The sequence below is a fragment of the Uloborus diversus genome, chromosome 1 (assembly GCF_026930045.1).
Source record: "Uloborus diversus isolate 005 chromosome 1, Udiv.v.3.1, whole genome shotgun sequence".
NCBI lineage: Eukaryota > Metazoa > Arthropoda > Arachnida > Araneae > Uloboridae > Uloborus > Uloborus diversus.
In genome coordinates, this window is record NC_072731.1 from 140,493,033 (window position 1) to 140,509,175 (window position 16,143).

At 33.4% G+C, this 16,143-nt stretch overlaps 1 protein-coding gene across 2 annotated transcripts in view; it reads left to right on the forward strand.

Moving 5' to 3' along the window:
* Nucleotides 1–16,143, forward strand: part of LOC129221630 (uncharacterized) — a 98,281-nt gene that overhangs the window by 35,577 nt on the left and 46,561 nt on the right. The window contains exon 2 of one of the 2 annotated variants that reach the window (XM_054856156.1): nucleotides 13,198–13,429. In XM_054856156.1, coding sequence (XP_054712131.1) covers nucleotides 13,198–13,429 — 232 coding nt within the window. The remainder of the gene's footprint in view (nucleotides 1–13,197; nucleotides 13,430–16,143) is intronic. The other variant, XM_054856164.1, reaches the window with a different exon arrangement.

A 16,143-nucleotide genomic window follows, 5' to 3' on the forward strand; every position in this document is an offset into this window, starting at 1 on the left:
CATTCTCTTCAAGCATAGGGATTGATCAAAATTCACAAGAAAGATATAGAAGAAAGTTTCGTGATGGCCACAACATACTAGTTTAATATGTTGTTTGGGTCAGATAGGGCAGTGTAAATCTAAGTTTGCAATTTTCAAAAACCTGTGCTCGCTGCGTAATTTGCGAAAAACTGCGAAATGTTCGCACATTTTTTAGTTTTTTCTTTATAACTCCTAAACTATGCATCTTTTGATGCTAAAGATTTGTACCCGTTTTAAAGCAAATAAAATTTGGAACAATTTAAACTCAAGTGGCACTCTGTACAACCAATAGTTTAGGAGATATCGTAGTTCAAATATTGGCCGTTTTTTTGGCGAAAAGTAAAAAAATCATGCTTTGATCACATTTCAAGTCAAATATCTACATAAATTCGTACTCTACAAGAAAAGTAGCATGTTGTGGCCATAAAAAGACTTTATTCTGTATCTTTCTTATAATTCTGATCCCTCTCTATGCTTGACGAGGAAGCAATATTCCCAACAAAAACAAAATTACACACACCAAAACTTGACGACCATCCCAATTAAGGCCTCTATATATACGGCCCAGTGGTTGGAAAAACTACATTTTTTTTTGTAGTGAACTACAACTACAACTACTTTGTTAGAAATGTAGTTAACTACAACTAAAACTACTTTTTTTAAAATGTAGCAACTACAAACTACTTTTGAAATGTAGTCGCTACTTCGCTACTTTTAAAAAATAAATAAATAAAAAGCATACACACTAAACTAGAGTGTCCCGTCCCACAAGAAATTACAGCGTTTTTCAAGTCTCATATAACCTCTTATTTTTTTCCTCTTATGTCAAAACAATTGTGAAAAAAGTTTCATAAAATTTGAACAACGGCGACCCGTGCCAACTTACGTCTGAAAGTATAAACCAGCACTTGTATGATCGGCCAAGTCGAAAAAAAAAACTTTTTTTAGAAACTCAAAATTTCTGTTGCTAAATCGTTGCCCCTATACCCCATACCCCACATGTACAACAAAAACATTTATTGAAATTTTAAAACATTTAGATATCCCACACTTGGTCAAAAATTTATAATTTTCTTCAAAAAAAAAAGACTTTTTTTTCTATTTATCTTTTAAAAAATCTGATATAAATTTAAATAAACTATCAAGTTCAAAAATTATTCGCGTACACATTTACAGATCAACATTGGCAAATGAATGATAAAAAAAATTATATAATTAAAATGAAAAATTTAACTAAACCTTGAAAAACCCATATCTTAGAGTGCTATGTAGGAGACTTAAATATTGCTGGAGAACAAAAATTTATATTTAACGCTAATTACCTATTTTGTTGTTTATATTTTTGGGCTTGTTAATTTCTTCAAATTTACCATCCATTTTTTTTTAAATAAATAGAAATAACAGATTAAAAAAAAAAATACTAAGCACTTTTTATACGAGTAATGCACTCAAAAGGAGAAAATAACTTTTCTGGGTCAGAAAGGACAGTTGAAGTATCCCTGTAGTTTTCAATTATTCCAAGAAAATGACACCACAGACATATTTTTCAGCTTGATAATTTCGTAAAATTTACCTTACATTTAAAAAAATGTATAAATTTTAGGCCAAGTGTAGGATACCTAAATGTTCTTTTAATTTGAATAAATGTTTTTTCGGTGCATCTGGGGTATAGGGACAATGTTTTATCAACAGAAATTTCGAGTTCCTATATTGTTTTGACGTAAAAAGAAAAATATATAAGTGGGTGTGCGACTTGGAAAATCAACTGTCGATTTTTTTTTTTGGAGACACCCTAATATACACAAACACCGTAAGAGGATTGCACGAAAAAAGGTTTAGATTGATAAAACAGCTCATTTGAACAAGAAATATTACTAAGAATTATCTGTTATTTCTTTTTTTCCCCACAAATGTCCGGCATCATATTCTTATATAACACAGTAATACTCGAATTTTTTGTAAGTCGGCCAGAGGGCACTTCAATATCACCTCTTCTATAACACTTACAGCAGCTTCTTTATTTGATGAATACTGAAAAAGCACTTTTTTTCGCATGCCCGTCAAAATCACGAAAATTTAAGCCTCGCGAAATGTTTCTGTTTTTCAACTTTTGGTCCGTTTTTATAACTCACCGAATTTTCAACTCGCGAAAGCCCCGATATCTTCATTTTCGTGAAAATAAGTGCTTTTAGAATATTGGAACAATAATCTCTCTGAAATCTAAAACGTTCATCCAAGGAACATTCTCGGAAGCCGCAAAAAACAACTAAAGTTATTTAATTTTGGCGGTTATCGCTAATTCATGTACTACTTTTCTTTTTAAGTCAAGCTCTAGCCAATACAAATTTTGGCGAAATATGAAAATTACGACGGCAAACAAACTAATAGCGGCAAACAGATAAAATGTATTGCGTCAAAATGATGTGACTGATGTCAGCTGCATTTTTATGGGTCTTATTTCTTATTGCATCCACTCATGTACTTGTGTAAAATTTGCGCCAGTCAAATTCGCTTGAACCTTGATTTTTTTTTTTAAATTTATTTAAAAGTAGTTTCCAGAAATCGCTACAAACTACTATTATTTTGTATCGAACTACTCACTACACTACTTTTTTTAAAAAGTAGTGCGCTACACTACAAACTACTAAGAAATGTAGCTACTACAGTAGCGTCGCTACTTGTAACGCGCTACTTCCAACCACTGATACGGCCCCTATATACACTGCTTGACAATTGCTAAGGAACATTTTCATTTTTTGGAATAGTTAAAAGTAGATAACGATTAAAGAAACAGAACGAAATATATAGTTAGTAGGGAGGATGTGCCTTTACTATAAGTACAAAATAATAGAGATATTACTGCACTAATTAAGTAAAAACTTAAAAATAAAAAAATAATCCTACTTAGATGATTTTCATACAACACCAAAAAAGTGATCTAGGTCAGAATGATGGAGACATGAGTACCTTAATATGATGTATGATTACCAGGGACACTGATGCACAATTTACATTTGTTTTCCATACTTCCCACTAATTATTGAGGAGTGCTTGGGGGATGTTTTCCCCACTCCTCTCTCAATGCGGATTTCAGTTCTTGTACTGTTCTGGGAGGGACGGTTCTTCGCGCAACACGTCTGCCAAGAGCCTCACATGCAAGTTCAATGGGATTTAAGTCGGGAAAGTAAGTAGGCCACTGAATACAGAGAATGTTTTCACTTTGCAGTGTGTCTGACACTTCAATGCTCCAGCGTGGCCGTGTATCGTCGTCCGTAAAGAGAAAATCTGAACCGAAAGCACCCCTAAAAAGACGAACATGGTCCAACATAACATCTCTGCAATACATTCGCGACGTATTGCTTTCTTATTCAAAAATGTGAAACTGTGTTCTGCCATTGTGCTCGATGCCTGCCCACACCATGACGCCTGGACCGTACCGATCACGATCGAAAACAAATTTTTGTGCATAACGTTTTCCACGCTCTCTCCACAGTAGTTGGTGACCAGAATTACTTGTCACACTGAAACGAGATTCGTCAGAGAACATCACTCTAGACCAATTTTGAGGATCCCACCAACATGTTCCTTAGACCAGCGTAATCTATCTCGACGATGGCGTGGTTGAACTTGGATGCAACGTGCGGGCTTCCGTGCATACAAACCGACATTATTTGCTCGCAGTGAGATGGTTCTTGCAGAAACATGCGTACCGGTAGCGGTTGTTAGATTTGCAGCTATCTGTCCAAGAGTGAAATTTCTGTCCCTTTTTGCTACGAGGGCTACATAGCAATCCTCTGAAGGTGTAGTGCTCCTACCACGACCCCTGGCATGCTTTTGCAAAACATTTCCACCTTCAGCGGCCGTCTTTAATCGGGAGAAAGCACTTTTTGATACACCCATTGCAGCAGCCACAGTGGTGACACTTTGACCTGCTTCCAGTCGTCCAACCGCTCGTCCACGATCGTAGATGCTCAAATGATGTCTTGCTGACATTTTACTCTTAAGTATTTCAAGAACCAAACAGAATTTCACAGAAAAGCCTTTTTTAACATCCAGCACTATTTTTGTTAAAAACCAAACAGCGTGAATTTACATTCGAATTTTGAGCGTGTATGCACTGTCTTTTATTCAGATAACGAGTCTTGATCTACCACGCCATCTGAATTTGAATTTATTTCCATTGGCCAGGTGGTTGAGGTACAAATTTGCATAAATCACTTGTTCCTTAGCAATTGTTAAGCAGTGTATATATATATATATATATATATATATATATATATATATATATATATATATATATATATATATATATATATATATATATATATATATATATATATATATATATATATATATATATATATATATATATCAACGCACAGCCGAAACCGCTGAAGCTTCAGACTTGAAATTTGGCAGGCATGTCCGCATGATTACGAAAGTAACCACTAAGAAAGGATTTTTTGAAATCTCAATTAGTTCGGGAGAAATTAATTAAAACCTCTTAATTTTTGCGAAATTAAAACCTGTCATTGAAATTCAAATCCCTTATTTTCGAAGGCTTTCCTCCATTCAAATCGTTATTCAGTACTTCATCTCAACTTTTGGTCGATAGCGAACTATAAATTTGATATTGTTTTTGTTTCTCACGTGATTCTTCGAGGCTTTTCTCAAGTCAAATCATAATGTTTCTGTCTTTTGCTTTCATTTTTTCAAAACTAGAAACGAAGTTTTTAAGAGTATCATCACAAGTGAACTATCCTTTTGAAGTTAGAAGAGTGCAGTTTCCTGTTAAAGTTTGCTTTGCAATAACCATTAATAAGTCACAAGGACAGACATTAAAAGTAGCAGGGATCGATTTAAGAGAAGACTTTTTTTTACACGGCCAATGTTATGTAGCTTGCTCCAAAGTCAGTTCATCAAGCAGCTTAATAATTTTAGCACTAGGAAAAAAAACTAAAAATGTTGTATACAAAGAAGTTCTTGCTTAAACATAGGTATAACAATAAAATGTGGATGGTCTGTGTTTGCAAAGATAATCAATACTTTAAAAGGATCGTTAATAACAGTTAAAGATCGGTTAAGGACAAGGGCATATGTATAAGGAGTCCAGGGACCCCGGGATCATCCCAAAATTAGGAAAAATTATAGGTAACTAGAGGACCCGACAGACGTTGTTCTGTTCAAACTTTGTAAATTGAAAAGTAAAAAAATTTCAATAAACTATCAAGTGTTTGAACCGTTTTGTTGAAAAAAATAAGTAAAAAGAAAACGTTTTAAGCTGCTTGGTGTCAGAATGCGTATATTTATTACAACTTGATTTATCTAATGCCCACTGAGCAGTTGTTTTATTAACTATTTTTTCTCCCGTACTTGATGGTTTGTTCTTTCAGCCATACTCAAAGGATAAAAAGCGTCCTCAGATATTAAGTGTAAAAAACTAACTACCCATCTAGAACAAACGGGAAATCCCGTTGCAACATCCCCCATATGAAAAAGAATAAAACAATGAAAAATATATCGTTTAAAAAAATGATAAAGGTAAAAACAGTTCTCTGAATAAGCGAAAATCACTCATCCCTCCCCCCCCCATAACGATGTAAAATAAACGCTTTCTTCAACTAAAATGACTAAAAACTCTTTAGAAACGAAAAGCAACTCTTTGCAATTGGAAATAATTCGTCAAATAAACAAAATATACAATAAATTACATTAACAGTAGCTTCAAAATGTAAACAAATGATCACACAACTCTATTGTTTACAGCCAAAGTCGCCAAGCCACCACGTTACTGTAATCCAGCCGATCAGTGAGCGAAGCCAACTCCGACCGATTAGCGCTCCGATCTTTTGAACGAAAACGTTTTAAACTTCATATATTGCCTAATTTGTTCTTTCCACCAAAGATAAAGATCTCCCACTGCACTGATCTTTCGTGTACAGAACTACCCTGTTGTAATTTATCTGGACGAAAATAAAATTTGTTTCGTCTTTAAATTCCATCATCTTTTCCTTTAATAATGTAATGATTAGTTAGATAATCCTTAACGTATTCTTGACATTGGTGCCAAAACTCAGATGGATTTCAGCCTAGAAACAAATGTTGCTAAGTACGGACGGTACTTTCTGATCATTTGGTTAGAAAAATCTAAAGCACCGATCCGGTCACATGGTTCAACTACGACGACAGAACACACGTTTTGCGTGAACCTTCCAGTACTTTACTTTAAAATACATCACGGGACCTAAAATCGTTGCTTTTAAGAAATGGAAGGCTTCATTCTCTCTCTACGTTTTATCTATTCTCAATTGACATATCACAGTAGGAAATTTCATTGCAAAAAGCAGAACTGGTTTTCTTATTGTCCTTTGGCAACAAGTTAAATATTTATTTCAGTTCTCCCTCAACAATAGGTTAAAATAAATATTAATCATTTGGGAGGTATAACCATCCAATGTTTAAAATAATTAATTAATTAACAAAAACGTTTCCGATTCGATCCATCGCGCTTCGAAACCATGCTTGCACACAAAAAATTTGATCAAAATTGGTAGCCGTTTAAAAGCCTTATGGTGACAAATGTCCGCACAGAAGATTTTTATATATTAAGATAGTAATTATAGCAATGCCGGGTACGGGAATGCTAGTATATATATATATATATATATATATATAATTAAGGCCCCTATATATATCTATATACAGGCTCTAGGAAAACCTAAAGCACCGATCCGGTCACATGGTTCAACTACGACGACAGAACACAAGTTTTGCGCGAACCTTCTAGTATTTTACTTTAAAATGTATCTCGGGACCTTAAATCGTTGCTTTCAAGAGATGAATTCTTCACACACTCTCTCTCTCTGTACATTTTATCTATTCTCAATTGACATATAAACAACTCAATTGACATTCCTCTCAATTCACAGTAGGAAATTTCATTACAAAAAACAGAGCTGGCTTTTTTATTGTCCTTTGGCAACGGATTAAATATTTATTTCAGTTCTCGCTCAGCAATAGGTTAAAATAAATATTAATCATTTGAGAGATATAACCATCCAATGATTTAATTAATTAATTAATTAACAAAAATGTTTCCGATTCGATCCATCGTGCTTCGAAACTATGCTCGCCACAACTTAATTACACACAAAAAAATTGGATCAAAATTGGTCCAGCGTTTAAAAGCCTTATGGTGACAAACGTTTGCACAGAAGATTTTTATATGTTAAGATTAAATCAAATTAAATATAAAACCCATTGCTACAAAACGTTTGGTGCCATACCACAGTAATATTAATAGTAATTGTAATGATAATTTTGAAGGAAGGCTTCTCTGAAGCAAGCATCAAGTTTCTTCAGTGTCGCTCTATCATCACCGTACTAGAGTCACTCTACTAGAGTCACCGTACTAGAGTCTCGTACTAGAGTGATTCTAGTGCGGTGATAGCTCTATAGCGATGCCGTCGCAACAGACTCCCCACTATAGACGTGATCGTCTCTGTTGCGACGGTAACGTCTAAAGTGGGGATAAACCTAACCTGGAAGCGAGGTAATAAAGTGACTAGGATCTGCTTAGCCTTCACAATGCTACCAGTTTAGTAGTAGTATTTTTAAGCACTTTTATTATATACTTGGCCTGATTGTCACGAGAAATCTAAGGCCTGGTTTTGCTTATATCTCAGCAGCTAGACCACTAGAGACTTCGAATTATTTGCCTAATCTTAAGGTACAACTTACCGGTGAAAAATTAAAATTCTAAAATGAAATTATTATTTCGGTTAGGATGAAAAACAGCAAATTTCATGTAATTTTCCCATTAAATGTTGAAATATAAAACCCATTGTTACAATTTTTGTTGCCTTGCAACAGTAATGTTAACAGTAATCATAATGAAAATTTTGAATCAAGGCTTCTCTGGAGCAAGCATGAAATGCTTTCATCAATGAAAATAATCGATAATGGAGCTAAATAAAGAGACATATTAGGATCTTTACCACAAGCAACTTGTATGTTTTGAAACCTAAATTAGTTTGGGAAACCTTTAATGTTCAAATGGTTTCAATTAAATTAGCAAACAAATGAATCCTAGAGATTATCAAGGATTCATTTTTTAGTGCCAACTGCTTAAAGTTTTAGGCACGTATATTGGTTTATTTCCTTTTAATACGGAGCATTTATATGAACAAATAAGGTGAAGTTTCGTGAGAGTAACATTATTCTATTTCTGAAATACATTTACATTAAAAAGAATAAAATAACAGATTTTTTTTAAAAAATACTAAGCACTTTTTATAATGCACTCAAAAAGGACAAAATAACTTTTCTGAGTCAGAAAGGACATTTTAAGTATTCCTGTAGTTTTCAATTATTCCAAGAAAATGACCCCGCAAACGAAGAAAATTTCTACTTGACTTGAGCCGCACTTTTCTTCGTTTGCGGAGTCATTTTCTTGGAATAATTGAAAACTACAGGAATACTTAAAATGTCCTTTCTGACTCAGAAAAGTTATTTTGTCCATTTGAGTGCATTATAAAAAGTGCTTAGTATTTTTAAAAAAATTCTGTTATTATCGTTATCATCTATGCCAGAGGTTCCCAACCGGTGGTTCGCGAACCCCCAGGGGTTCGCGAGGTGCAGGAAGGGGGTTCGCGAAAATTTGGGTGCAATGGCGGATTTTTCCTAGTTTGGTAAAAAATTATAAAATATTCAATTTGCACACATAGTTACTAAATTTTTTTTTTAATTTGAAAACGCGCCAGACTCTTGTATTAAGCTCAAAAAAAAAAAAAAAAAATCTTTCAGCGGTTTTATAATCTTGGTTAAAAAGAAATTTTCTCATTTTTTTTTCGATAGACAACAAAAAGAGATATCCTTCCTTCTTTATTGCGAGGCGCCATGCAGAAACGTTGTATTAAGCTGTGGCGGGGATCACGATGACCTTAAAAAGGCGCCATCGCGTGGAGTCAATCAAACAATATACATAATATACATATGTCGAAAAAAATAAAGAATTCTCAAACAATGCATCATAGGGGTATTAATTCTAATCTGGTTGAAATATAACTCGGGAATTTCCGTGGAATTCAGTCATCAAATAACAGACATGACAGCAAAAGGCTCCAAACTTAAAATTTATTACTGGATTTTACCCATCTGTTCGTTTTCAAAAATATATAACATCAGCATGCTCATAGTTCTGGGGAAATAGTTGTTAACAGACGTATTTAGAGATACTTTAGAGATGCTTGAAAACAAGTGATTTTGTTTGCAATTGGTTTTGCTACGTGAACTTGCTACTCTGTTTGTGAAGTTATAATCGTGTTGGTATTTTTTATGATTTAATAACTTTCTGCTGTTATGGATCGATGGTTGAAAACTGGTAGTTTGGTTGAGCGACAAATGGACAAGCAGTCAATCGATCAACCCTCAACATCGGCAGTAACTTTCGAATCAACACAGGATATTGAAATAGATAGCTGTAATGAACTGCCGCCTCCCCCGACTAAACAGAAAAGTGAACTAGGGGAGAAAAAAGGAAAAAAGCGAAAATATGACAGTGACTATTCACAAATGGGCTTTTATTTTACTGGAGAAGAGTCTGAACCTAGACCGCTTTGTCTTCTCTGCAACGAAGTTCTAGCGAACAGCAGTTTGAAACCGTCACTTCTGAGAAGACACCTCGAAACAAAGCATCCGACACACAAGGACAAACTTATCGAATATTTTAAAAGAAAATTGGAATATAATAAAAAGTGTAGCGTCTCTACGTTCCTGTTACAATCCAACGAAGATAGTAAAATGGCCCTTGAAGCTTCATATCGAGTCAGTTATAGAATTGCAAGATCTGGACAGCCACATACAATTGCAGAAAATTTAATTGGACCGTGTGCTAAAGATATTGCTAAGTGTATGCTGGGAGAAAAGTCAGCAAAAAAAATTGACCTGGCTCCGCTATCAAACAACACAGTATCACGCAGAATTACTGATTTGGCAAGAAATGTGGAGAAAGAACTTGTGAATAGAATAAAAGAGAATAATTTTGCGATCCAGCTTGATGAGTCGACTGATGTAGCAAACGCTGCAATATTACTTGTCTATGTTAGGTATATTTTTAACGATACAATTAAAGAAGATGTACTATTTGCAAAACCTTTGAAAACCAACACAACTGGAGAAGCAATTTTCGAACTGGTCAACAGTTACTTTGAAGAAAATGGAATAGATTGGTCTTTGTGCGTGGGTGTGTACACGGATGGTGCAAAATCAATGACAGGAAAATTTGTTGGCTTTGTGGTGCGAGTAAAGAAGATCAACGAGAAAATTGAATGGACTCATTGTGGCATTCATAGACAAGCATTAGCATGTAAGCGTATTCCCGCAGAATTATCCGCTACTTTGAATGATGCGGTAAAAATTGTAAATTTCATAAAATCACGTGCCACAAACTGCCGTCTATTTTACGCGCTTTAGAGGAATTGAGAAGCCTTCATGTTACTTTACTTCTTCACACAGAAGTTAGATGGTTTTCCCGTGGCAAAATTTTGACACGCTTATTTGAATTGAAGTCAGAAGTCCAAGCATTTTTTGTTGATCATCCATTTCACTTGTCCACTTGCATATTCGATCCTCTTTGGATGCAAAGGCTTGCATATTTAGCTGACATCTTTTCAAAATTAAATGAATTAAATCTATCCTTGCAAGGTGCAGTTGTTAATATTTTCGTTTTATATGATAAAATTGAAGCTATGGTAAAAAAATTGAATTTCTGGATCCAATGCCTGGAAATGGGTGAGTTTTCTTGTTTCACTTCTCTTAGTAGTTTTTTATCAGAAAACTCAATGAAACTTGATGAAAGCGTTAAAAGAAATGTATGTGAACATCTGCATCATCTTGAACTAACTTTTGACGAGTATTTTCTTAATAGGCGTAACGTCCCTCTCTCAAACAACTGGATACGCAATCCTTTTGAAGGAAATCCATGCTTAGAGAACACCCTGACATTACATGAAAAGAAAATGCTCATCGAGTTATCCTGTGATAATTCATTGAAAACTACCTTTAAAGAGCTCTCGTTAATTGACTTCTGGCTTAGTGTAAGAAATGACTATACCGTTTTGTCCAAAAAAGCAATTCGAATTTTATTACCATTTTGTACAACATATCTGTGCGAGAAAGGATTTTCCTCCTATACTTATCTCAAAGATAAATACCAAAGCAGATTGAATGCAGAGCCTGATTTAAGACTCAAACTGTCAGACATTGAACCAAACTTTCAGTTTCTTTGTTCCGTCAAACAGCCACAAATATCGCATTAAGGATTTTTTTCCCAATTTAAAGTATGCTTAAAAAAATAGTTGGTTTATAAAATTTCTTGTTTATAATTTTTCTTGTAGATGTAGTTTTAACTTTTTATTAATGTTTGCACTTAATGATATTTTACAATTATATTTTTGTTTATTGCAATCAAATGCTGCAAAAAATGGAAAGCAAACTTGCTGTTTTTTTATTGTTTCTTACATGTTACTAATTTCAACATCAGGGGGTTCGCGAACTTTTTTGCCTGTTCCAAGGGGTTCGCAAAGAGAAAAAGGTTGGGAACCGCTGATCTATGCCAATAACAGATGAACGGGGCTGTAAGGAGATACAGGATTGCATCACAAGCATCTTGTATGCTGTGAAATGTAAATTAGTTTGGGAAAACGTAATATTTAAATGGTTATAATTAAATTAACACACAAATGAATTCCAGAGAGGAACAAAGATACATTTTTAGCGCGAATTGCTTAAAGTTTAAGGCGTGTAAAAAAATATTTTTTAGTATGGAGCATTTTTATGAAAAAAATAAGGTGAAGTTTCGTGACGGTAACTTCTTACTATTTCTGAAAAACATTTACACTAAAACGAATAAAATAAAAAAAAAATTTGGAAAAAAAAATAGAACCGACTTCAAAAGTGTTCTAAAAAGGGAAAAATGATTTTATTCTTTGAACACCATCGATAATACTTTTAAACATAATTTTTGAAGTTGAAAAAACCGTTGATAAAATCACTCACAGCCATAACTTAAGTACTACTATAAAATTAACCAGGCCCAGTTTCTTCGCTACCACATACATTATGCATTGATAACAGCATATTTGAGTAACAATATAAATGTTTGGTTCCTAACTTTTGATTTTCTGAAAAAAATATGAACGAAGCATGGTTACACTGGATTTTACTTTTTGTTTTTGCGCCAACTTCAAAAATTATGTTTAGAAGTATTATCGATGGTGTTTAAAGAATAAAATTATTTTTCACTTTTTAGAGCAAAAGATCCATTCAAAGAACATTATCATAACTAAAATTATAAGTCAAACTGACTAAATAAGCTGCTGTATGATAATTAATAGACATGGAATTAAAAAGAAAATATTTATTAGACAAATAAATTACAATTTTGTATAGTGAATTCTGAAATGGTTGATTGGCCAAACAAATACCAAATCAGCTTTGGTTTAGGGTTGCCAAAATTGCTCCGTCGCCAAGGTAAGGTAGCGGGTTGCTAGAACGAAATATTTATCGCCGCGACCCGGTTACCATAATTGTACCGGAAGGGGTGCTGAGTTTTTGATAAAATTTTGTTATACACATTTTTACCAAGTTCTTTTCGTTTTCACGTTGGAGTAGGATTTAAACAAACTTTCAAAATTCAATGAACTCTTTACTGAAACTCTATTCCTACGGGAAGTGGAGAGCGATTTTTATTTTGTCTTAATCGTAACATGTATTGTAATATGATTTTCTTAACAGGAACTTTAAATCTTTGCGAACCAAATAAGATTGCGAAGCAACTTCTTAGGTTGTTGAGCGGCAGTGAGCAGAGACGGAGACCATAGTGATTTAAAAAATAGTTTGCAAAAGCACGACAAATTGGAGGAGAAAAAATCGTTTTATAGACATCGTTAAAAAAAAAACTCACTGTCATAAATTAGGAAATTTTCGTAAAGATAATGTAAAATCAAATTCTATATGCTGCACAGTCACAGTGAAACACATTTGAAAATTGGTTTATTATACTCTATCAAGGGTGTCATTACGATTTTACAAGTGTGCAAATTGTGAAACGTTATCACATAACTTACGTTTAAAAAATAAGGCAAGGTTTATGACAATATTTACTATTTCTTTCAGCAGCTCAAATTTAGTATATTTTTCCTGTCAAAAACATATAACCAGAGCTCACGAAAATTGGCAGATGGAAACATCGCGGTGGAAGTTCGTCGAGGAATCCTCTGTAAGACGAAAATTTGATCCGTACAGTCATTCCACACTATCAACTCAAAAGAAATTAAACAGAATGAAAGAAACTGAACGCATGCTTGATGAGGCAAGAAATGCAGAACTTTTGGAGAAAGTGGAGCAGGTAATGCATTTACTCTTAAAAATGAATGAAATAATCTTTTTCTTTACAAATCGTTACCAAATAAATAAATAAATAAATAAATAATAAATAGAATGGTTCTGAAAACGTGAAGATAGTACAACTCAAATTCAAAATAATAGAATATCAGAACTGTTTGAACAAAACTTGTCCCTGAGTCGAGAAAAATGAACGCATGCACAAATTAAAAAGACTATAACTCGTTATTCATGAATGGGTAAATCAATTAAAACAACTTTTAATGTATTATTTTAACAATTTATGGATCATTAACACATTGGAAAAATAGATAGATTTATTATATTGGTCAAAAAATTAGAAAAATGTATTCATTCAATGTGAATTTTAAAAGGTAGCGAAAATATTTTCATACTTGTTACCCTATCGTTTGTCACAAGTATGGAGCTTGGGGCTCGGATACTTTTACGCTCTTTTAAAGGCCTTTTCTTGCTCAAAATGGGTCATCGAGATGATAAATACACTGCAAAAAATAATTGTTGTTTTCATAGTAATATACTGTTTTTTCTTACAGTTTAATACTGCTCTGCTAAATAACAGAGAAAAACTGTAAAAATGTTTTATATTGCGCAAAACGATGCGCAAAAGGTGTTTCCTTTCGTACGGGAGGATAAACTAATGAATTCAAGGTATCGACAGCCATTTTTGTTGATATTTCGGCTGTGCTGAGGCAGGACTGCTCATTTGTAATCCAAGTTAAAGGTAAGTGCTAGTTATATTATTCATTCCCTTTTCCTCAAAATGTAGTTTTTATCATCGAGAATGTATGTAAAATAACAGTGTTTATTTAGAAATCGTAATTCGTATCCTAATATTCGTTGATGTTGACTTTGCAATTTCTTTTAGTTGTTAAGTTGTAGCGATTGCTTTATAGCAAAAATCTGAGTAGTTGTTGTGATTCTGAATATTTTACTGCACGTATGATAGTTTTTAAACATTTTCTGAAACTCAAATTTGATTTAAAAAGAAATCAATTCCCTCCTTGATCGTATTTAAAGTTATTAGAACATTCGACTTTGTTTACGATTATATTTTGGGTTATATAGGATGTGAGTACTTAAAATTTAAATTCTTATGTTTTCTAGTAAATTTTTTATCGTATCGCGATTGACTTCTTTCTTCTGTTTTTTTTTTTCTTTCTTATATTCTGTTTTAAATTCTTTAACAATTTGCATTTAACCATTTTATTGATTAACTTTACATTATAGCGTCAGTAACTTTTATAACCTGTACATAATTCGATGAATAAAATGTAAATAAATTAAATAACAACGTGACCGAGAGACATGCAAACAGTATCAAGTTTACTGATTTTTTTTTTTTTTTTGAAGAATTTGCCACTCTGGAAATACAATACTCTGATGTCTGAACGACTTGAAATTCTCTGAAATCTGGAGCCAACTTTCATACTTATCGATCAAAACTAAAATAATAATAATTAAAAAAAATCATCAATGAAGCACTCCAAAAAAAAACTAATAAAAATTAAGCATCTTTAGATACAAGCATGAAACCCTTGTGTTTTAAAAATTTTATATTTGCGTCGGCAGGAAATTAAAATTTTACTTCAGGAAAAATGCACTAGTACCATTGAAACTTGTGAACATAAAAATAATTTTAGAAACTACATCCAAAAACACTCGATGGGAGGTCACGGGAAGTCTCTATGACCTCCCCAAATTTGCCATATTGGAAAAATTTTACCTCACGATTCGGCAAATTTGTGGACATAATTGTAATGTTGCAATTTTTGAATTCTCGAATGTCCAAATTTCATTAGATATTGTACTTAATTGTGCGTACTTAACGTGTGCATGCACCAGTATTTTATTAATCGGCAAATATGTAAGTTCCATTCGACAAATTGAGATTATACGCATTCCCAACATATTTAATTAAGTTCAGGCCGTGCCTGGCTATATTCTTAAAATTTTCAGCTTTTCATTTCTGATCTGGCAGTGTTGCGTTCTCGTCTAAATTACTGCTTTTTAATTTAAAGTAGAATATTTACATTATTATGCATTGTTTGTCATATTTTATTCGCCTTGAAGGACATGCTCATTTAGAGAAGTAGATGAGTCGAGAACTACAGTAGAATTTGAAACTCTTGTAACCTTGAACTCATCAGTTTCTTTACATTTTAACTTTTAGAACCCTTTGAGTCTTAAAGTTTGACATCAACGTGTTTATGATGAAGGCAAAAACTATATCATAAATACTGAAAAGTGTGATTCTGTACTTCACTGTCTTTCACTGCATATAAAAAGTAAAAATATGTCAGATTGTTATTCTTGTAAAATGAATAAAATCGGAGAATTTTATTTAAACTTGTAACGGAGGTTCAAGTCAAAGCCGGGTAAGATCTTTTGCATTTAAATGCGATGGGTTCCTTAGCAGTTGAGTTTTTTAGCGGGGGGGGGGATTATTTTCACATTAATAGACGATTTTTCAAGAAAGTCTTCCGTTTATATCTTAAAGAAGAAAAGTGAGGTTTTCGAATACGTTGTCAGGTTTTAAAAGAGAACAGAGATATTTGCGGAAAAGATCCGATAACGGAAAGGAATTTCTGAACCCCCGGGTTTGAAATTTACCTTAGCGACCAAAGCGTAAGAATCGAAAACACTAACAAATCCTCCAGTTAACAAAGTAGCGTCATAGAACACCATAACTCAACATTA